This window comes from Balaenoptera ricei, chromosome 5 (assembly GCF_028023285.1).
Source record: "Balaenoptera ricei isolate mBalRic1 chromosome 5, mBalRic1.hap2, whole genome shotgun sequence".
In the NCBI taxonomy this organism is placed as follows: Eukaryota; Metazoa; Chordata; class Mammalia; order Artiodactyla; family Balaenopteridae; genus Balaenoptera; species Balaenoptera ricei.
In genome coordinates, this window is record NC_082643.1 from 48678072 (window position 1) to 48700313 (window position 22242).

A 22242-nucleotide genomic window follows, 5' to 3' on the forward strand; every position below is an offset into this window, starting at 1 on the left:
ATGTACCACTCTGGTGTAGGATGTTGATAATGGGGGAGGCTGAGCATGTGTTGGGGCAGGGAGTATATGGGAAATCTCTGCACTTTCCTTTTAATTTTGCTGTGAACCTAAAATGGCTCTAACATTTTTTTAAGTCTTTAAAATTTAAAAAAAAGAGGCGGAGGAGCCGTGCCCCCGGCCCCGCCGGTCCCGCGATACTGTTCCACAGTCGGTCGGGCCCCGAGGTGCACGGGGTCATCGAAGAAATGGACCGCAGGGCCAAGAGCGAGGCTCCCGCCATCAGCTCCGCCATCGACCACGGCGACACGGAGACGACCATGCCGTCCATCAGCAGTGACTGTGCTGCGCTCTGCGCCGGCTGCAGGGTTAAGATCTCCGACCGCTACTACCTGCCGGCGGTGGACATGCAGTGGCACGTGCGCTGCCTCAAGCGCTGCGAGTGCAAGCTCAACCTGGAGTCGGAGCTCACCTGTTTCAGCAAGGATGGAAGCATCTACCGCAAGGAAGACTACTACAGGCGGTTCTCCGTGCAGCGCTGCGCCCGCTGCCACCCAGACATCTCGGCCTCGGAGATGGTGATGCGAACTCGGGACTTGCTTTATCACCTCAACTGCTTCACGTGCACCGCGTGTAACAAGATGCTGACCACGGGGGACCACTTCCGCATGAAGGACAGACTGGTCTACCGCCGCTTGCACTTCGAGGCGCTGCTGCAGGGCGAGTGCCCCGCGCACTTCAACCACGCCGACGTGGCCAAGAGCGCAGGGTTGGGTGCAGCAGGGGCCAACCCTCTGGGTCTTCCCTACTACAATAGCGTAGGCACGGTGCAGAGGGGGCGGCCGAGGAAGCGCAAGAGCCTCGGGCCCGGGGCGGCCCTGGCGACCTACAACGCTGCACTGAGCTGCAACAGGAACGATGTGGAGCTCCTGGACCGCGACCAGCTGTACCCGAGCAGCCGTTAGACGAAGTGCATGCGCAACTCCTTCAAGCACCACCAGCTTCGGACCGTGAAGTCTTTGCCATTAACCACAGCCCCGATGCCAAGGACTTGAAGCAGCTCACGCAAAAGACAGGCCTCACCAAGCGGGTCCTCCAGGTCTCGTCTCAGAACGCCCAGTCCAATTTCAGGCGCAACTTCGTACAGCGGGAAAACACGGGCGTGGACAAGTCGACAGAGGCGGTGCTGCAGACGGGGACGCCATAGGGGCCGGCCTCGGAGCTGTCCAAGGCCTCGCGCAGCCACCCCAGGACGCCCACCACCCTCACAGACCTGACCAGCCCCACACTCCGTGACGTCCGTCTTAACTTCTGGGCCTGGCAACCTGGAGGACCACGAACCTCACAGCCCCTCGCAAACGACTCTTAACCAACCTTTTCTAATGAGTCTCCGCCCCTCGCCCCCGCCCCACAATTGCTTTAAAAAAGAAATTATCTTTAGTTGAATTCCAAGTGTATTTTATTATTTTTTTACACGCATAAAAATAAAGCATTTATTTGATTATGGATTACAGCTTGCCAAGGTTCGGAGTCAATTACAAAAAAAAAAAAAAAAAAAAATCCAAACTGAAAAAAATAAAAACAACAGAGCTTTGGAGAAATAATATAACGTAACCTACTTACTTAAAAATACAAACACAAATAAAAAAGTCCACCAAATTTCTTAAATCATTACATTTTTGTTTGCTTTAGTTGATATAATTCCAAAAAGAAAAAATAGGTAACGTAAGCCCAGTTAATATACATGTTATCTTTCAGGAATCGTCTAAAGAAAGATTTGTGGCAAAGATAATCACTAACGGTTGACTTTACTGGAAAAACTAATTTTGAAGTAGGTCAGGAATTCCTCCAAAGCAGTAGATACACTTAAAAACATCCAATCCGTCAACTGCAAATCGAGTAACAGTGTTAATCCTGCAAAATTTTTTCACTGTCACTCTGAAGTGAACTAAGAAGAACCAGGAAAAGAGTCAGTGCTGGGAAAACTATAAATTGCTTTCAGGATTTATATTTTCCCATCCTTCTAAAAGTAGCATTTAATAAAACAAGCTGGTTCTTACTCCAATTCAATCATTATGGAAGAGATAATACCAAACCCAATTTGCTATTATTTCTTTACTGAGTTTTAAGCACCTTTCAACCTTAGAACCAGAGTCTTGTTATCAAAAAAGGTACTTACCCATAAGCCCGATAAGTATTATGAATTTTTTTATTTTTGTCTTTTTTTTAAACGTTTTTTCTTTTTATTATTGTTTGGCCCAAGCAACTGGATGATGGTGCCGTTTATTTAGTTATTCATTTATTATTGAATTTTACTTATTTTTTTTATACAGCAGGTTCTTATTAGTTATCCATTTTATATATATTAGTGTATACATGTCAATCCCAATCTCCCAATTCATCCCACCCCCACCACCACCACCACCACTACCACCACCCACCCCCCGCCACTTTCCCCCCTTGGTGTCCATACGTTTGTTCTCTACATCTGTGTCTCTAGTTCTGCCCTGCAAACTGGTTCATCTGTACCATTTTTCTAGGTTCTACATATATGCATTAATATACGATATTTTTCTCTTTCTGACTTAGTTCACTCTATATGACATTCTCTAGATCCATCCACGTCTCTACAAATGACCCAATTTCGTTCCTTTTTATGGCTGAGTAATAGTCCATTGTATATATGTACCACAACTTCTTTATCCATTCGTCTGTCAGTAGGCATTTAGGCTGTTTCCATGACCTGGCTATTGTAAATAGTGCTGCAATGAACACTGGGATGCATGTGTCTTTTTGAATTATGGTTTTCTCTGGGTATATGCCCAGTAGTGGGATTGCTGGGTCATATGGTAATTCTATTTTTAGTTTTTAAAGGAACCTCCATACTGTTCTCCATAGTGGCTGTATCAATTTACATTCCCACCAACAGTGCAAGAGGGCTCCCTTTTCTCCACACCCTCTCCAGCATTTATTGTTTGTAGATTTTCTGATGATGCCCATTCTAACTGGTGTGAGGTGATACCTCATTGTAGTTTTGATTTGCATTTCTCTAATAATTAGTGATGTTGAGCAGCTTTTCATGTGCTTCTTGGCCATCTGTATGTCTTCTTTGGAGAAATGTCTATTTAGGTCTTCTGCCCATTTTTTGATTGGGTTGTTTGTTTCTTTAATATTGAGCTGCATGAGCTGTTTATATATTTTGGAGATTAATCCTTTGTCCGTTGATTCATTTGCAAATATTTTCTCCCATTCTGAGGGTTGTCTTTTCGTCTTGTTTGTAGTTTCCTTTGCTTTGCAAAAGCTTTTAAGTTTCACTAGGTACCATTTGTTTATTTTTGTTTTTATTTCTGTTACTCTAGGAGGTGGATCAAAAAAGATCTTGCTATGATTTATGTCAAAGAGCGTTCTCCTATGTTTTCCTCTAAGAGTTTTATAGTGTCTGGTCTTACATTTAGGTCTTTAATCCATTTTGAGTTTATTTTTGTGTATGGTGTTAGGGAGTTTTCTAATCTCATTCTTTTACATGTAGCTGTCCAGTTTTCCCAGCACCACTTATTGAAGAGACTGTCTTTTCTGCATTGTATATCCTTGTCTCCTTTGTCATACATTAGTTGACCATAGGTGCGTGGGTTTATCTCTGGGCTTTCTATCTTGTTCCATTGCTCTGTTTTTTCTGTTTTTGTGCCAGTACCATATTGTCTTGATTACTGTAGCTTTGTAATATAGTATGAAGTAAGGGAGTCTTATTCCTTCAGCTCCATTTTTTTCCCTCAAACCGCTTTGGCTATTCGGGGTGTTTTGTATCTCCATACAAATTTTAAGACTTTTTGTTCTAGTTCTGTAAAAAATGCCATTGGTAATTTGATAGGGATTGCATTGAATCTGTAGATTGCTTTGGGTAGTATAGTCATTTTCACAATATTGATTCTTCCAATCCAAGAACATGGTATATCTCTCCATCTGTTGGTATTATCTTTAATTTCTTTCATCAGTGTCTTATAGTTTTCTGCACACAGGTCTTTTGTCTCCCTAGGTAGGTTTATTCCTAGGTATTTTATTCTTTTTGTTGCAATGGTAAATGGGAGTGTTTCCTTAATTTCTCTTTCAGATTTTTCATCATTAGTGTATAGGAATGCAAGAGATTTCTGTGCATTAATTTTGTATCCTGCAACTTTACCAAATTCATTGATTAGCTCTAGTAGTTTTCTGGTGGCATCTTTAGGATTCTCTATGTATAGTATCATGTCATCTGCAAACAGTGACAGTTTTACTTCTTCTTTTCCAATTTGTATTCCTTTTATTTCTTTTTCTTCTCTGATTGCTGTGACTAGGACTTCCAAAACTATGTTGAATAGTTGTGTGAGAGGGGATATCTTTGTCTTGTTCCTGATCTTAGAGGAAATGCTTTCAGTTTTTCACCATTGAGAATGATGTTTGCTGTGGGTTTGTCATATATGGCCTTTATTATGTTGAGGTAGGTTCCTTCTATGCCCACTTTCTGTAGAGTTTTTATCACAAGTCGGTGTTGAATTTTGTCCAAAGCTTTTTCTGCATCTAATGAGATGACCACATGGTTTTTCTTCTTCAGTTTGTTAATATGGTGTATCACATTGATTGATTTGCGTATATTGAAGAATCCTTGAATCCCTGGGATAAATCCCACTAGATCATGGTGTATGATCCTTTTAATGTGTTGTTGGATTCTGTTTGCTAGTATTTTATTGAGGATTTTTGCATCTATATTCATCAGTGATATTGGTCTGTAATTTTCTTTTTTTGTAGTATCTTTGTCTGGTTTTGGTATCAGGGTGATGGTGGCCTCATAGAATGAGTTTGGGAGTGTTCCTTCCTCTGCCATTTTTTTGAAGAGTTTGAGAAGGATGGGTGTTAGCTCTTCTGTAAATGTTTGATAGAATTCACCTGTGAAGCCATCTGGTCCTGGACTTCTGTTTGTTACAAGATTTTTAATCACAGTTTCAAGTTCATTACTTGTGATTGGTCTGTTCATATTTTCTCTTTCTCCCTGGTTCAGTCTTGGAAGGTTATACCTTTCTAAGAATTTGTCCATTTCTTCCAGGTTGTACATTTTATTGGCATAGAGTTGCTTATAGTAGTCTCTTAGGATGCTTTGTATATCTGTGGTGACTGTTGTAACTTCTCCTTTTTCATTTCTGATTTTATTGATTTGATTCCTCTCCCTCTTTTTCTTGATGAGTCTGGCTAATGGTCTGTCAATTTTTTTATCTTCTCAAAGAACCAGCTTTTAGTTTTATTGATCTTTGCTATTGTTTTCTTTGTGTCTATTTTATTTATTTCTGCTGTGATCTTTATGATTTCTTTCCTTCTACTAACTTCAGGTTTTGTTTGTTCTTCTTTCTCTAGTTCATTTTGGTGTAAGGTTAGATTCTTTTTTTGAGATTTTTCTAGTTCCTTGAGATAGGCTTGTATTGCTATAAACTTCCCTCTTAGAACTGCTTTTGCTGCATCCCATAGGTTTTGGATTGTCGTGTTTTCACTGTAATTTGTCTCTAGGCATTTTTTGATTTCCTCTTTGATTTCTTCAGTGATCTCTTGGTTATTTAGTAACATATTGTTTAGCCTCCATGTGTTTGTGTTTTTTCTGTTTTTTTCCCTGTAATTGATTTGTAATCGCATAGTGCTGTGGTCAGAAAAGATGCTTGATATAATTTCAATTGTCTTAAATTTACTGAGGCTTGATTTGTGACCCAAGATGTGATCTATCCTGGAGAATGTTCTGTGTGCACTTGAGAAGAAAGTGTAATCTGCTATTTTTGGATGGAATGTCCTATAAATATCAATTAAATCTATCTGGTCTACTGTGTCATTTAAAGCTTCTGTTTCCTTATTAATTTTCTGTTTGGATGATCTGTCCTTTGGTGTAAGTGAGGTGTTAAAAGTTCCCCACTATTACTGTGTTACTGTCGATTTCCTTTTTGATAGCTGTTAGCCATTGCCTTATGTATTGAGGTGCTCCTATGTTGGGTGCATATATACTTATAATTGTTATATCTTTTTCTTGGATTGATCCCTTGATCATTATGTAGTGTCCTTCCTTGTCTCTTGTAACATTCTTTATTTTAAAGTCTATTGTATCTGATATGAGTATGGCTACTCCAGCTTTCCTTTGATTTCCATTTGCATGGAATATCTTTTTCCATCTCCTCACTTTCAGTCTGTATGTGTCCCTAGGTCTGAAGTGGATCTCTTGTAGACAGCATATATATGGGTCTTGTTTTTCTATCCATTCAGTGAGCCTGTGTCTTTTGGTTGGAGCTTTTAATCCATTCACGTTTAAGGTAATTATCGATATGTATGTTCCTATTACCATTTTCTTAATTGTTATGGGTTTGTTTTTGTAGGTCCTTTTCTTCTCTTGTGTTTCCCACTTAGAGAAGTTGCTTTAGCCTTTGTTGTAGAGCTGGTTTGGTGGTGCTGAATTCTCTTAGCTTTTGCTTATCTGTAAAGCTTTTGATTCCTCCATCGAATCTGAATGAGATCCTTGCCAGGTAATCTTGGTTGTAGGTTCTTCCCTTTCATCACTTTAAATGTATCGTGCCACTCCCTTCTGGCTTGTAGTGTTTCTGCTGAGAAATCAGCTTTTAACCTTATGGGAGTTCCCTTGTATGTTATTTGTCGTTTTTCCCTTGTTGCTTTCAATAATTTTTCTTTGTGTTTAATTTTCATCAGTTTGATTACTATGTGTCTCGGCGTGTTTCTCCTTGGGTTTACCCTGCCTGGGACTCTCTCCACTTCCTGGATTTGGGTGGCTATTTCCTTTCCCATGTAAGGGAATTTTCGACTATAATCTCTTCAAATATTTTTCTCAGGTCCTTTCTCTCTCTCTTCTCCTTCTGGGACCCCTATAATGCGAACGTTGTTGTGTTTAATGTTGTCCCAGAGGTCTCTTAGGCTGTCTTCATTTCTTTTCATTCTTTTTTCTTTATTCTGCTCTGTGGTAGCTATTTCCACTATTGTATCTTCCAGGTCACTTATCCGTTCTTCTGCCTCAGTTATTCTGTTGTTGATTCCTCCTAGTGTATTTTTCATTTCAGTTATTGTAATATTCATCTCTGTTTGTTTGTTCTTTAATTCTTCTAAGTGTTCGTTCTTTAATTCTTCTAGGTCTTTGTTAAACATTTCTTGCATCATCTCGATCTTTGCCTCCATTCTTTTTCTGAGGTCCTGGATCATTTTCACTGTCATTATTCTGAATTCTTTTTCTGGGAGGTTGCCTATCTCCACTTCATTTAGTTGTTTTTCTGGAGTTTTATCTTGTTCCTTCATCTGGTACATAGCCCTCTGGCTTTTCATCTTGTCTATCTTTCTGTGAATGTGGTTTTTGTCCCACAGGCTGCAGGATTGTAGTTCTTCTTGCTTCTGCTATCTGCCCTCTGGTGGATGAGGCTATCTAAGAGGCTTGTGCAAGTTTCCTGATGGGAGGGACTGGTGGTGGGTAGAGCTGGCTGTTGCTCTGGTGGGCAGAGCTCAGTAAAACTATAATCCACTTGACTGCTGATGGGTGGGGCTGGGTTCCTTCCCTATTGGTTGTTTGGCCTGAGGCAACCCAACACTGGAGCCTACCTGGGCTCTTTGGTGGGGCTAATGGCTGACTGTGGGAGAGCTTACGCCAAGGAGTAATTCCCAGAACTTCTGCTGCCAGTGTTCTTGTCCTCACGGTGAGACAGAGCCACCCCCTGCTTCTGAAGGAGACCCTCCAACACTAGCAGGTAGGTCTGGTTCATTCTCCTATGGGGTCACTGCTCCTTCCCCTGGGTCCCGATGCGCACACTACTTTGTGTGTGCCCTCCAAGAGTGGGGTCTCTGTTTCCCCCAGTCCTGTTGAAGTCCTGCAACCAAATCCCGCTAGCCTTCAAAATCTGATTCTCTAGGAATTCCTCCTCCCATTTCTGGACCCCCAGGTTGGGAAGCCTGACATGGGGCTCAGAACCTTCACTCCAGTGGGTGGACTTCTGTGGTATAAGTGTTCTCCAGTTTGTGAGTCACCCACCCAGCAGTTATGGGATTTGATTTTATTGTGATTGTGCCCCTCCTACTGTCTCATTGCAGCTTCTCCTTCGTCTTTGGATGTGGGCTATCTTTTTTGGTGAGTTCCAGTATCTTCCCGTCATTGATTGTTCAGCAGTTAGTTGTGATTCCAGTGCTCTCGCAAGAGGTAGTGAGCACATGTCCTTCTACTCAGCCATCTTGAACCAATCTGCCCAAGTGTATTTTAAAATGCAGGCTTTGAGCAACTAGCTAACCACATTTTAGGATCTTGTGTGGAAACTGAGGAAGAAAATAATTGCGCCCCCGGCTGACACAGCGGTGTGGACTGGAATTACTTGGAAGATCTATCTGCAACAGAGCCTTTGTGTCACTGTACAGTTTTGTGGACTGAGTGAGTTAAAACAACACATAATTTAAGTTGGCTAGAGCTTCTGTATTTTCTAAGACTGCCACGTGCCTTAGGAATACTGTTTTATCTCCATACTTTGGATGACTTGTTCATTTTTCTCTCCCTCTTTTTCTCTCTGTATATTTATGACCAGAGCAAAAATGTAAAAAAAAAAAAAAAAAAAAAAAAAAAAAAAAGTTTGTTACTTTGAATAGTCCTAAAAAGAAAAAAAGAAAAAGAAAAAAATCAACCCCCTCCAACGGTCATTTTGTCATTTTGTTGTTTTAGAATTTTAGGGGGGAAGTCTGTTCAAATATCAGAAGTTGTAAAATCTAACCAGTAATAAAACCACTTATTGAAACTAAAAAAAAAAAAAAAAAGGGAAAAGAACGAAATATCCACCTAGTAATATGTATGAATATTTAAAATACATGCATACAAAACAGTAAGAGCACACACACACAACAAATCCACATTAAATTGCATTAGAATAGTTACTTAAGTGGGGAGCTGGGGAGAAAGGAAGTGGGAACAGGTTATGGGGACAAAAGGAGTAGACAGACAGGGAGATAGACAGATAGATAAGGAGGAGAATAGCCTGGTCCAGGCCAATGATGAAAGGCGGCCATGAACGGGTAAGTATGATTAATTCAACTTCCTTCATATAAATCCCCAAAGTAAGTATTAATAAATAAATAAATAAATAAACAAGATTACATTTTACATCAATCAAATTGACAAATGCAATGATTATGGTAATACCTAGTGCTGACAAGGGTAGTAGGAGGTAGGCACCCTCATGTGTTTCTAGCAGGAGTGCAAATTACAGCTTCTTTAAAGGAGAGTAATATGTTAATATGTGTCAAAAGCTTAAATATGTGCCTATGTACACTTAGGGCCAGCAATTACATGTCTAAGAATTTACCCTAATCAAACATATTTACCACAATTTCTATTAAAAATGTTTACATCGTGGTTATTTATGATCATGGAAAAATGAGGAAGAAATGTCAAACAGAGGATTGGCTAAATGGATTCTTGCACAGCCACAGATGGAAAATTATACAACAGCTTTAAAAAGATGTTGTAGAAGGATAATAAATAACATGGGGAAAACAGGCAATAAAACTATATATGGAGTGTGATTTTACTTTTGAAAAATAAATGCATCTATATGTGTCTGTGTGCACAACACACACACACACACACACTCACACACTACATAAATTAGGAAGACATTCACCAAAATACCAACAGCCATGATTTAGGAGAGCTCGAGTCAGGGATTTTCACTGATTTTATGCGCCTTGAATTTTAATGACTTTATTAGATGAATTCATTTGGTACTTAGGGGAAAAAATTTCTAAAGGAGAAAAAAAAAAAGCATATAGTACTTTTCCCTAAGCCAGGTGCTGGGAAAATAGCTAGTTAATCTATTAACCACATTTGTGATACAGCTGAATGATTTGCTTGTCTTGGTAACATATTTGAATTTTTAGCAGGGTCTTCTGTAGACAGAGAGCTTGAACCGAAGGAACAACTTCCCAGCTGACGGAGGCTTTGGCAGGTCCACATGGAGAGAGATTTACAAGCAGGCGAGCTTTTCAAAGGTACATAGGTGAGAGGATAAGGCAGACATTCAGCTCACCAGGAACACTCCTCAGGTTATCCGTTCTGTCTGCTGTCCCTCTACCTATACTCCTAAATCTACAACACAGCACACCCTGAGGGTTTTCAAATGCGGTGACCACCTAGGCTGAGCCTGAAAGCCAAACAGAATTCTCAGATTCCACTCACCCACTGTGACCATTGGCAACTCTCAGCTGCTTGGACTCCCTGGGGTTTTCCTCAGCTCGTGTTAATTAAATGGCTATCGATTTTTCCAGTGATACCTTGAGTCTACTTGTCTATAGAAGCTAAAGACCCAAAGGAGGGACCACCAGCCCAAACCAGGCTTTTGATGGGCGAGTTCCCAGACTTCCTGGCCGCACTGGCACAGCCTGCTCAGATCTGGGCAGTGATTAGCATGGAGGTGCTGGGTAATCTGCAGGCAGCATAAAAAAGGGAGGGGAGGGCAGAGCAGGGAGGGTGCTGGGTGGGGAATGTGGAAAAGAGAGAAAGAATGTACAAATGTACGCCACACGGTCTAGCTAAAATAACTGAGAACGCTAAGAACTGGGCAGAAAGCCAGAAGACTTGTCACTACTTTGTAATCCATAGCTGAAATATTTGGGGGTTCAGATTTGTCAGGAAGAATGGGATCTGTCTGGAAGATCAACTCCCTTGCACTTGTGGCGGGCTTTCTCGGCTGGTATGTGATACTTCTGTTCTGTCATCTGCCTTTGGCATACGCGGCAAGGGTCCAATGAGCAGCACGAATGCCAAACACAGCCAGTTGCCTGCTAGAGCAGAGGCCCACCAGGCAAAACACCACCAGCTGCTTTTTCCTTCCTCTCTCTATTTATCCTTTTCGAGAATGTCCAGAGAGGGAGGGGATTTGGAATACGATTGTCACCTGCTTCACTGGGCCTAGTTTACTCAGGGAACGAACATTCTAGGAGGGCACTCCTGTTGTCCTCCCTTCTGAATGGCTTAAAACACCCCGTGGATACTTCCCAAGTTCCAGTGACAGGTTTTTTTTAAGAAGAATCACTGTTTCAGCACTCATAAGGCACCCAGGTATCTTAGAGAGGAGGTAAGTAAAGACAAGAAAAAGAAGGGTGGGAAAAATAAGATTCTGTAATTTTCCTGAGGCCACAGGTAGCCAGGAATTGCTGACAGGGAGTAAATAATAGAAGCTAAATGGAAATCGGGTCACCAGGAAGCCAGAGTCTAGGCATGCCTGTACAATCCTATGCTTTCTCCTTTGTGCAGTGGTTTAAGTCACACTTTTTTCAATCAAAAGTTGTTCCAGAGGGCCTTATATGTGCTCAGCACTGTGGGGAATTCAGAAGGATAAGACATGTCCCTGCCTCAGTAATCAGTCACTTCCTATAATAGACCTTTTAAACTGTCTTTATAGCACTGAAGGTAATGAATTCATATAATGGTAACTATTTGAAATGATCTTATTTATTTGCTTATTTACTGACACTCTTCTCCCATTGAGAACGTTAAGTTCCTGAACCACAGGGCAGTTTTCTGTCAGTTCACTGCAGTATCCCAGCGCCTGGGACGTGGAAGAGCCTCAACAAATATTCGTCGCATGAACAGAATGAAGGAGATGGGAATATCACTTGAAGCAGTTAAGTCCCCTTTACAAGACACTGAGCAATTTAGTGAGACACCATAATTGCTGTCGAATACCAGAGGTTTGAACACGCGTAAGATTTAAAGGGCAAAACAAAATGGGCAAAGGCAGACTCGTAGGCTGTGCTGGGCCCCCAGACTGAATATGTGATCTGGCAGTGAAATTGGGACTGACCCTCCAGCTCTGGGGGATGTTGGAGGGGCCATGGAAGAAACCAGCTTGACAGTGGCTATCCCAACAGAACAAGGAGGGCTCCTGTTTCCTTGAGGCTTGCAGAACATCAGTTTCATAAATGCCTTTGCCAAGAGGTTCTTCCTGGGCACGGCCAGGCTGGGCTCAGCCACAAGCAGAATATAATGCTGAGACCCAGCAAGTACTGCTTTGGGCCTGGCTGCAAGGGGTCAGCGCTTCACGTCCACAAATGGTTGGGCTGCTCCAGTCAAACAAAATTCCAACAAATAATTAACTTTAGAAATTCTTCTGTTCAAACTCCAGCTTTTAAATCTCAGCCAGGTCAGCATCCTATATGTAAATTTTACAGGTTTTCTTATCATAAGTTTTCCTTCTAAATGTACCTTAATGTTGGCTAAGAAACAAATCATTCCAGATTCTCATCATTTAATCGAAGCATTTAAAGAAAATAAAATGATCTCAACTTGTGATGAATACAGTAAACCGTTCTCTATATTATATTTACTTCTCCATAATATATAAAAGTTGTTTAAAATCAGACACAAATGGCACAAAACCCTTTGTTTATTAATGCAAGCTATTTGATTTTCATTTGCATAAATTGAAAAATAAAGGTACAGATTTGATAATGACAATAGCTGCCTTTTATTGTCCACATACTATGTGTCAGTCATAATATATTTACATTTTCAAACATCTTTTCTAACCTTCATATTAATGGCTTAAAGTAGATAATATTATCCCCATTTTACAGTGGTGGAAACTGAGGCTTAAAGTGGTTAAATGACTTGCCCAAAGCCATACAGCAGTAAGTGGTAGAGTTGAGATTCAACTCACACAAACCTAAAAAATGTTCAGTTGCTTGATTCTTTAAGTTTCAAAATCTAAGACCACACAGCAATCAGATATAGAATAAGCTGCAGAAGTTTTTATGTTTGTATTTTTATTTTTTCACATCTCTGTAAGCAGCAGCTAACCCTGCCTTGATTACCAGCTCACTACAGGCAAACATGGACTCTTCTCTTCATATTCTCAGGATCTCGAGCAATGGTCAATAGAGAGTGAATGGAGGAGTGGGGGACAGGGAACAGGAAAGGACGATGGGAAGCAAAAATCCAAGTCTCCTAACATACATGGAGGGCTTACAGGTGCCAGGCGCCATCCTAAACGACATGTGTGAATTCACTCATTCAATCTGCACAACAATGCTATACAGCAGATATCACTGTCCCTGCTTCAGCCGTAGGCAATTGAAGCACAAAGTTAAAGAATAGGCTGTTTGAAGTGACAGAGCCAAGACTGGCATCCAGGTGGTTTGGCTCTCGAGCCTACGGTCTCGAGCACTGTATCACCCTCCCGCCCATCTCTGGGTCTGCAGTATGAAGGCAGCACCTGCCATGGGTACACACAGCTCCATCCTCAAACTTTTGCGAATACTGGAAGTTTTAAGTAGACAAAGCAAACACTGATACACATATAAAAACTGGCTAAATTCTGCTCTTTCTCAACTCAAGGTTTACAGTCTTGAGCTACTCATTTTAAACTAATCTTGCACGGTGTGTGTTAGTTTGGTTGTTTTAACTTTTCTTCTTATGGGCTTTTATATCTATGATTTGTGTGTACAGTTCAATAGTCCCACCAGAGTGAAACAGAGGTTGATTGAAAAGAGGGGCAAGACAGGCAAGGAAGAATGTTTTCAGGATGGGCGAGCTCAGTCTAGATCTAGATTTAGATTTAATACCAAGGTTTCTAAGAAGAGGTAATGAAACCACCACTCTGGTAGAGAGAATACAGTAAGTCCAGGGCAAGTGGTACCTAAGAGCCATGGGGGAAGGGTGCAAGGTCACGTGGTGTTGGGGGGTGGGACAAAGAACATCCATACATGGGTCAAGCTTGGCCATCAGGTTGGGGTTAAGAGATGGGCTGTTAATTCCTAGAAAGGGGTCACCACAGGACAGGTGGCAGGAACCAAAGGAGAACCCCAGTCCTAGGACCTAGCGTCCATGGGGTCAAGAAGGAATGTTGGACCAGATCCAGGTGGTGGCAAAAGAAGCCTAGGGGTTAAGGCAGAAGCCTGAGAGCCAGGCCTGAAAGTGAGTTCTAGGCATTAAGAGGGTGACTGCGCCTTGGCCCTCCCTGCTGTAGGGAAGAGGCAACTTACACATTGCCTGTCTCCGATTTAGACTGGTATAAAAACTGGGTGGTGCTGATCCTTCAGGGAAAGTGATCAAAGCGTCAAACTCTCAAGTTGGGGAAGGCAGAGGAAATGAAGCAGTGACTGGTATGGGACACAAAATGTGATCTATATTTACAATGCTATTCAGTTGAATCAAGCACAAGATTATAACAATAATATTAATATATGCACACATGTGTACACTTTTGTAAGCATATGTATATGTGTGTGTATACACCACAAAACTCAAGGGAAGCGTGGCAGTGACAAAGGCCCCTAAGGATGCAGTTCTCTGGCAGGACTCAGGGCCTTCTTTCACCCCTCCCTGGTTTACCTGCTCCTACCCTTTCATTGAAGAATCACTGTGTCTACGTGCCAATTGGCTCTGCCCCAAATTTCTCACTCCGCCTTATATTCAACATGGCGAGCATGAATATTAATCAGGTAATTTCTGGTAATGAGTTTCCTCAGCACAGTGTTCACTTTCTTTTCGGTTTTGATGGGTCAATAAAGTGCCAATTGATGCCAGCCAGAACATAAATGACCCTGCCAGGAGGAATCAGTCCAGCAAAACCTGTTGTTATCATAAAATGGCAGGCTCATTTTGAAAAGTTTAGCACTTTCTGGAAGAGCGCTGGTTGACTGACCGATTTCTAAGGTGAAAAGTCACCAAAAATGGTGCAAGCACAAATATTTCAAATAATTCCGACAACGAGAAAGCTTATTTATAAGGAAAGATTATTTGTGCAATCTCAGCATCGAAACAGTATATGGAAATTGATCACAAGTTTATCTTTAATTTTTAAGATCATTCTCCTTCTCCTCTTCTCTCTCTCCCCTTGCTCTCTTTTTTCTTCTCATTTTATGTATAAAAATGCAACCAGGCTGAACTAAAGCAAATTGGTTTAATTCCCTGGAGGGAGCATGAACAAATTTTCCCAGCAACTTTCTACTAAGGCATTTGTGTATGGGTATGTGAATGGAATGTGGAAGCAGTCAGCTATGTAAACCAGTAATCAAATGAAACATTACCCGTTTCAAAGTGCCCTGAAACAGCATTAACATCACCAGGTAAAACACTGGGCTTGGGAGAAAGAAAAGTGGCCAAAAAAGAAAAAAAAGTAAACATGTAGGTGGGACATGTGGTAGGGGTGGAGGTGGTACGGAGGGAAGAATAAAATCCACAGGGAATTAATTCTCTTTCAAAAGCAAATCTGTCGCAGGAGTGCTAGCAGGAGGTCTCTTTGATGGGATAGAAGAAAGGAGTAGGGCTTCCCTGGTGGCGCAGTGGTTGAGAATCTGCCTGCCAATGCAGGGGACACAGGTTCGAGCCCTGGTCTGGGAAGATCCCACATGCCGCGGAGCAACTAGGCCCGTGAGCCACAACTACTGAGCCTGTGCGTCTGGAGCCTGTGCTCCGCAACAAGAGAGGCCGCGACAGTGAGAGGCCCGCGCACCGCAATGAAGAGTAGCCCCCGCTTGCCCCAACTAGAGAAAGCCCTCGCACAGAAACGAAGACCCAACACAGCCCAAAAATAAATAACTTAATTAATTAATTAATTAATTTAAAAAAAAAGAAAGGAGTAAAGAATACATTCAATAATTTCATCAAATTGAAATTTCAGCAGTTTACCTAAATTGCCAAACCATTAGACACTTATAAAAGTGTATGCACCCACTTTGAGCCCCTTCTAAAATAACAGGTAAACAGAACATGATTGTAATAAACATTAAGGGTTCTTTTCTCTTTTATGGCTGAGACTTTTGTTGAAACACTGGTCCTTCAGGATCACCAAGGGGTAGGACATTCTTTCATTCCTCAAACAGTTGCTCAACAAACGCTGCACAAATCTGAACTCTTTGTGCAGCCCTTGACGTTGGGGATACAGAAATACAGAAGAATTCTTACAGATCTCAAAGAGATCTATAATGTGACTGGCCCCAGGCCCCGCTCTCCTCACATCCGCATGGCATGCACAGTACCAGTGTTTCCTCTCAGGATGGTTTCCACAGTCCCGTGGACTCTGCCTATGACCACGAGCTGGAGTGGAGATGGCCAGCAGCCTCCTCCACAGAGGACCTTCACCTGACCTTGGAGCTCATTCGGCCTGCACACCTGATGAATACCATGCACTTGTTCCCTTTCACCACTTTCCCTCCAAATGATTTCTCTAAAAATCTAACCAAGGACATGCAAGAAAGGAGCCTACAGTCGCTTACAGCTCTGGGTGGCCCCAGATGGCTTGGGGGCAGGGGATGGCTTTCTCAGTGGCCCGGCTGACCGTGGCCCAGTCAGTGATTACCTGCACAGGAGTGGCGGTCTTGGTAGAAGCCGTTCCCACAGGCGGACACGCACTGGCCATGCTGCATCAGCAGGGGAGGCCGGCAGGACGAGCACTCTAGCCCACTGGTGCACACGGAACACTGAGGCTGGCAGGCTGACTCGGACAAGGTTGGGAGGAAGAGGAAGGGAATCTCTGATTAGTTCAAGGGCACCACCCCAGTGCCGATTCCTACACAGCCCAATTCTGAGGCTCTGGAGACACAGAGAACAAAACAGGCAGGAAAATAACTCTAGAGCCTTCATTTATGTAGCACATACTTCACGCCAGGCACTGTGCAAAGTGCTTTACATATATGAATACATTTAATCTTCACAACAACTCTACGAGGTAGAGAGTGTTAATCCCAATGTTAATGCTCATAGAGGTTAAGTAACCTGCTCGAGGTCAAGGTCACATGAAGCTGGCATTGGAAGCCAGGCAGTTAGGCTCAGGGGTCTATGCTCTTTTCTCCTTATCCAGTTGCCCCCAATATCTTTCTCACTCAACCATTTTACAAGAATATCCCTTATGGCAGAGATATAAATAACTTCCCAAAAGGCTGAAGATTATGAATCAGGAGAAAGAGTAGGGAGGAGTGAATAATCACAAAAATAATAAAAGTGGTTGATTTTTATTGAGGCCTGACTACATCCTAGACACTATTCTAGGCACTTTACATGTACTGACACATGTAATCCTCACAAAACCCTCCTGAGGAAGGTACCGGTATTACCCCACTTTATAGGCAAGAATACTGAGGCACAGAGAGGTTATACTCACAGCCAGGATATGAACCTACACACTCTTAAATGGATAATTAACCCCACGAGTCAGAGATAGGAGAAAAAGTAACTATGATTTGGCCTCAACCAAGCCAAATTCTCCCAGGTAAGAGCTCCCTCCCAGATGTACTATAAGAATTCTGATTGCACACGAACCCATTCTGGATCCTCTGGTAACCCACAAGAGATAAGCTCTGTTACCAACTATCTGTGTGATATTAAGCAAGCCAGCTAATTCTCTGGCCCATAGATTTCCCATCTGCAAAATGAGAAAGTTCTCATAAGTGATCTCGAAGGTTCATGTCAACTCTAAAGTTCTATCTTGGATTATAGGAGGGTTTTTTTTTTTTTAAGATTTTTTGATGTGAACCATTTTTAAAGTCTTCATTGAATTTGTTACAATATTGCTTCCGTTTTATGATTTGGTTTTTTGGCTGCGAGGCATGTGGGATCCTAGCTCCCCGACCAGGGATTGAACCCGCACCCCCTGCATTGGAAGGTGAAGTTTTAACCACCGGACCACCAGGGGAGTCCCTATATGAGGGTTTTAATAACTGACACCGAGCATCCCAATGACTATCCTTGAAAGTTTTCAAAAGTGAAAAATCCAGCCATGACTACCTAGTAAGCATCTGACTGCCCCATCATCTACCTCCCCGGTAAGCCTGGAAACACCCATCAAATGTTAGAAGAGAGAGACTTGCAAGTAGAGAGGTCAAGTAGCCTACGGATGACATTACTCCCTTCTAATGGTTTTTGGAAATTGTTCATTTCCTGCGCCATGACCCCATCCTGGACACCAGTGAGCCTCAGTCCCCCTCTGGGCTGTCTGCCTGGAGCCGTACCTAAACAGAGAGCACCGGCTTGGTAAAATCCCAGACCACAGCTGTGCACACACCGTCCGTTCCGCAGCATCTTGGTGGGGTCCTGACAGAGGTCACAGTGGTCTGGCGACTGAGAGCAGGTCAAGCAGTCTGGGTGGCAATGAACTACAATCAAGGCCAAAGGAGAGGAGAACTCAGTAAAGACCATGTGATTTTTCTTACGTCCTTCTAACAAAGGATCTATGGGGTATATGGACCTGTATAGAACACAGAGAACAGAAAACTCTGGTCCCTATGAAAAAGGACCCCAAATAGCAAAACTGATTTCAACGCAAGATTGCAAGGAATTGCTCCTTGTCTGAAATACCATCACTGTCTCCTGTATCCTTAAAGTGAAGACGCTAAAAACTTTACCCAACTAGCCCTACTGAATGCTTCTACCTCCTAGAATACCTCTAGAAATAGGAATGACTAGTGCCATAATATTGAATAGATGATTTAAGCAGATTCAATAATTTATAATTTCTTAAACGTTCTTCTTAACCTTTGATGTGCATAAAAGGTTAGGGCGTAAAACCTACACTGCTTAAAAATAGATATTATTTTCTTAAAAAAATACAGTCAGTTTTCTTCTTTTTCTCCAAGATTTCAAATCTCATTCCCAGTAATTGGGATCATCACTGAACTTAGTGGTAATTGTCAGCAAAGGACGTTTTCAGTTTTCGAAGTTGTCAAGGACCTAATCTTCAAGGTATGGGACACTCTATTATGCTAAATATTTGTTTTGAAAAGCCCAGAGAGCCACTTTAGTGAAGGTAACATAATTAAACCCTAAAGTTGCTATTCTTTTCCCATGGTAAACTCTTCACAGAAACACTGATTAGCCAGAATACATTGAATACAACAAGTGCAACTGCCTATATGAAAAACTGCAACCCATGGATGAAAACAATTAATTATGAAATATGAATAGAAGGAAATGCCACTTCTCCAAGAGAGACTGAGCTTATAGGCAAATTACTGCTCAGCCAGAGCAACTTTAGTGCTTGCCAACAATTATTAACTGGAACTAATTCAACCCCAGGTGATTTGGAGGCAGAGTTGCAGAACAAGTAGATAAAATTTTCTTTTGGAAGAAATTAATGAGTCTTTAAACTTCAAAAACCCATCTGAGAACTCCAAAAGCCATCTGTTTAACAGTTCACCTTAAAGAAATGAACGTCCATAACAAACTTTCAGCAATTTTTCTTCTATCTTCAACAATGGAACAGTCCTAATGCATATATTTGCTTTTACAAGTTGTCAAATATTATGTTATTTGATGTTCACAATAATTTTGCAAGGTAGATAAGGCTGTTTTATCAACAAGAAAATTAAGATTCAGAGAGGACCAATGACTTGTGCAAGGTCACATACTCATAATCAGTAGAGTTTGGCAAATACATGGACAAAGCATCATTTGTTAGAAAGATTAAGAATAAACAAACAAACCAACCCAGTGGGTGACTAAAGAAAATGAAGCAAGGGGTGGGAGGAGAGGAGATCTCTCTGAATTTTTTGGCAGTAAAAACATGTCAGCAGAAATAAACTGGACATGGACCCACCTGATGTGCAATCCGGACAGCACTGTCCCTTCACCACCTGAGCTAGTGTGGCTACCGGACACGGAGGACAAGAGGGCTTGTAGCACGTTACCTGAGCCCCCCGGCACTCACACAGCTTGCAAGGGCCATCCTCCCACTTCTCCCCTTCCTGCAGGAAACGGTAAAGAATGACGTTGTTACCACAGTGCAGAGATTCAGAAGACAGTTTGCTGGTGGAGAACGTATAATTTCCATAAGAGACAAGGTGAAGGCTCCTTGTCAAACCTAACTCAAAGCTAGCTCTGAAATAGGACAGTGGTAGAAGAGTTCTAAATTTAAAAGGATAGTATCTCTCCTTCTTCGTTTATAATTGGTTTATTTTAATGTAGAACCCAGGCAGAAAGATAAAGTGCGAAAGCATTCTGGAGCTTCCAGAATAAGCAAGAAGCATATAACACTTGTTTCTCAACCTATCTCAGCAAAAAAAAAAAAAAACACACAAAAGGGGATTACTATGTACCTAGTGATTAGCAGGTACATTAAATACAGTCTTTATAATAACAGTAGGAATCTGTTTAAAACGCTGAATTTCCTTATCGTTATTACAGTAAGAGTAACAGTAGGGTCATTGTATTTTTAAAATGACAGCTCTTGCATGCCCACTTTTAGTGGGCTGTGGATGTGCCATAGGCTTTCTCACACTGAATATTCTTTTCAGCCAAGCAAACAATGGTAATAAACATTAGTACTTTGACAGAGAGTCCAAAGTGAATTATAAAGAGCAATTCCTTTTTGGTCGCTGTCCTATTCACCCTGGAGATAGAAAGGAGAAAAGGTTCCTACAAGAATGTTTAGGGAGATGAAAGAGGTAAAACAAAAGAGAATAAAAGAGCATACTTGAAAATAAAGCTCTGATAAAATGTTTATTAAGCCAGCTGATGTTAAGCATTCCAAACAATTAATGTGACAGTATTTAGCAACAGTGAATGACAGTGTTAGAAAAAATGAGGAATATTATCTTGAGAAGGTAGAATTGCTTTTCTTCCATTTCAAGGCAGACTGGGTTCCTGGCCCCCTTATTCTATAACCTCAAAAACTGTAAGCTTGCTCATGTGAACAAACACGCTTTCACTTTCCCTTAAAAAGAAATCATACAACGTTGTCCTGCAAACAACTTAGAGAGAATGAACACTCAGTAGTGCCTGGGGAACAAACACACCCCAGACCCAAAAAGCTCTCTCTTCAATGCTTTGCAGTACATGAAATTGTGCTGATGGGTAAACTGAGTTTTCCAGGCCAGAAAAAATGAGGAGAAAATCATTGCAAGAAAGGGAAAGGACCTGTGTAGGAGCTTGTAGTTGGAGAAGTGTTAATTATCATTTGTGGGGCAAAAAAATAAGCTAAAGAAAGGAAGATAAGTTCAATAAATCCAAATCTTGGTTATCATTACAATTCTTAATCTCAGACCACACTGTCATCAAATATGCCTGTTAAAAATACTAAGGCACTAAGTTTCCCCAGGACAGTTTATGCAGATAATTGCTTAAAATGATTCTATACATATCTATGTACAAGCTAAAAATCTATACTTACTGGAATATGTTTAACTTTACTCGCATTTGAGGACATCTAGGAACAGAGAGAAACAGAAACATATTTATTATTATACCACTAAAAACACCATTAGGCTGATCTTTTCATTTTTTCATTAGGAAATATCCATTCTTCCCCAAGTAACAAGCAACTTCATTCACTGGTTATGAGTAGAAATAAAATCTATCTATATCAGAAACAAGAAAAGCATGCCAATATGAAGTGAAGACAACATGCCTAGGGAGTATTTTTGAATTCTTATTCTCACGTTGTGCTGGGGTATTTGGCTTCAATTCCCCTCAATACGAAGGACTTTGCAGTCAAGAGATCTAAGCTTATAAGAGCAAATTCTTGAAACTTATACGGTACTGAAGCATCATGGGGATTTGTGCTTACTTAAAACAACTTGCTTTTGTTTAATTCCATTTGGCTTAATTTACCTCCAAAAATGGACAGGGAAATTAATACTGTGATTGAGAGAGAAAACTTGAATTCAATATTTATAGAATTTAATCTCCTAAATTCTTAGGAAACAAGGATGACTAAATGATGAAATATCAATATGAAACAAACAATGCCAACAGCATGATAATAAGCATAATAATGATCACATTTTTAAGCTTTCTTATATGCCAGATATTGTTCTAAGTTTATACATATCATCTCAATAGACCAATGAGGTTAAGTACTATTTTTATCTCTATAACTGAGGATTAAGTAACTTGCCCAAGGTCACAGTCAGTATGTGGCAAAGTAGGGATTTGAACTTAGAGCCTGAATGTTAACCCTATGCAATACTACATGCCCAGCTTATACAAAAAACTGGCAGGTTGACAGATGCAGTTTACCCAGATCGTAAGGAAAAAGGTTGTAGGAATCACTTCACAAATCAAAGTACCTTATCCTAATTCTTATAATCCCTTTTTGATTGGTCAATGATGCAACTGTACTTATGATCAACTGGCATACTTTTAAGAACACATTGAATTTATCAACATTCCAAGGACCCCATGTGGAAAATAAGGGCTATATAAATAGAGCAAACTTGAAGAGATTAAGATAAATATTTTTCCCTTGGGGTATATAATTTAAAAAGTACAGACTT

At 41.1% G+C, this 22242-nt stretch overlaps 1 protein-coding gene and 1 pseudogene across 4 annotated transcripts in view; one reads left to right on the forward strand and one right to left on the reverse strand.

Moving 5' to 3' along the window:
* Positions 1-22242, reverse strand: part of FRAS1 (Fraser extracellular matrix complex subunit 1) — a 447355-nt gene that overhangs the window by 223413 nt on the left and 201700 nt on the right. For all 4 annotated transcript variants that reach the window (XM_059922796.1, XM_059922794.1, XM_059922793.1 and 1 more), the window contains exons 11-14: positions 21138-21173; positions 19566-19713; positions 17983-18126; positions 16335-16469 (exon numbers count right to left, since the gene is read on the reverse strand). In XM_059922796.1, the coding sequence (XP_059778779.1) occupies positions 16335-16469; positions 17983-18126; positions 19566-19713; positions 21138-21173 (463 nt within the window). The remainder of the gene's footprint in view (positions 1-16334; positions 16470-17982; positions 18127-19565; positions 19714-21137; positions 21174-22242) is intronic.
* LOC132366720 (LIM/homeobox protein Lhx2-like) lies at positions 195-1442 on the forward strand (annotated as a pseudogene).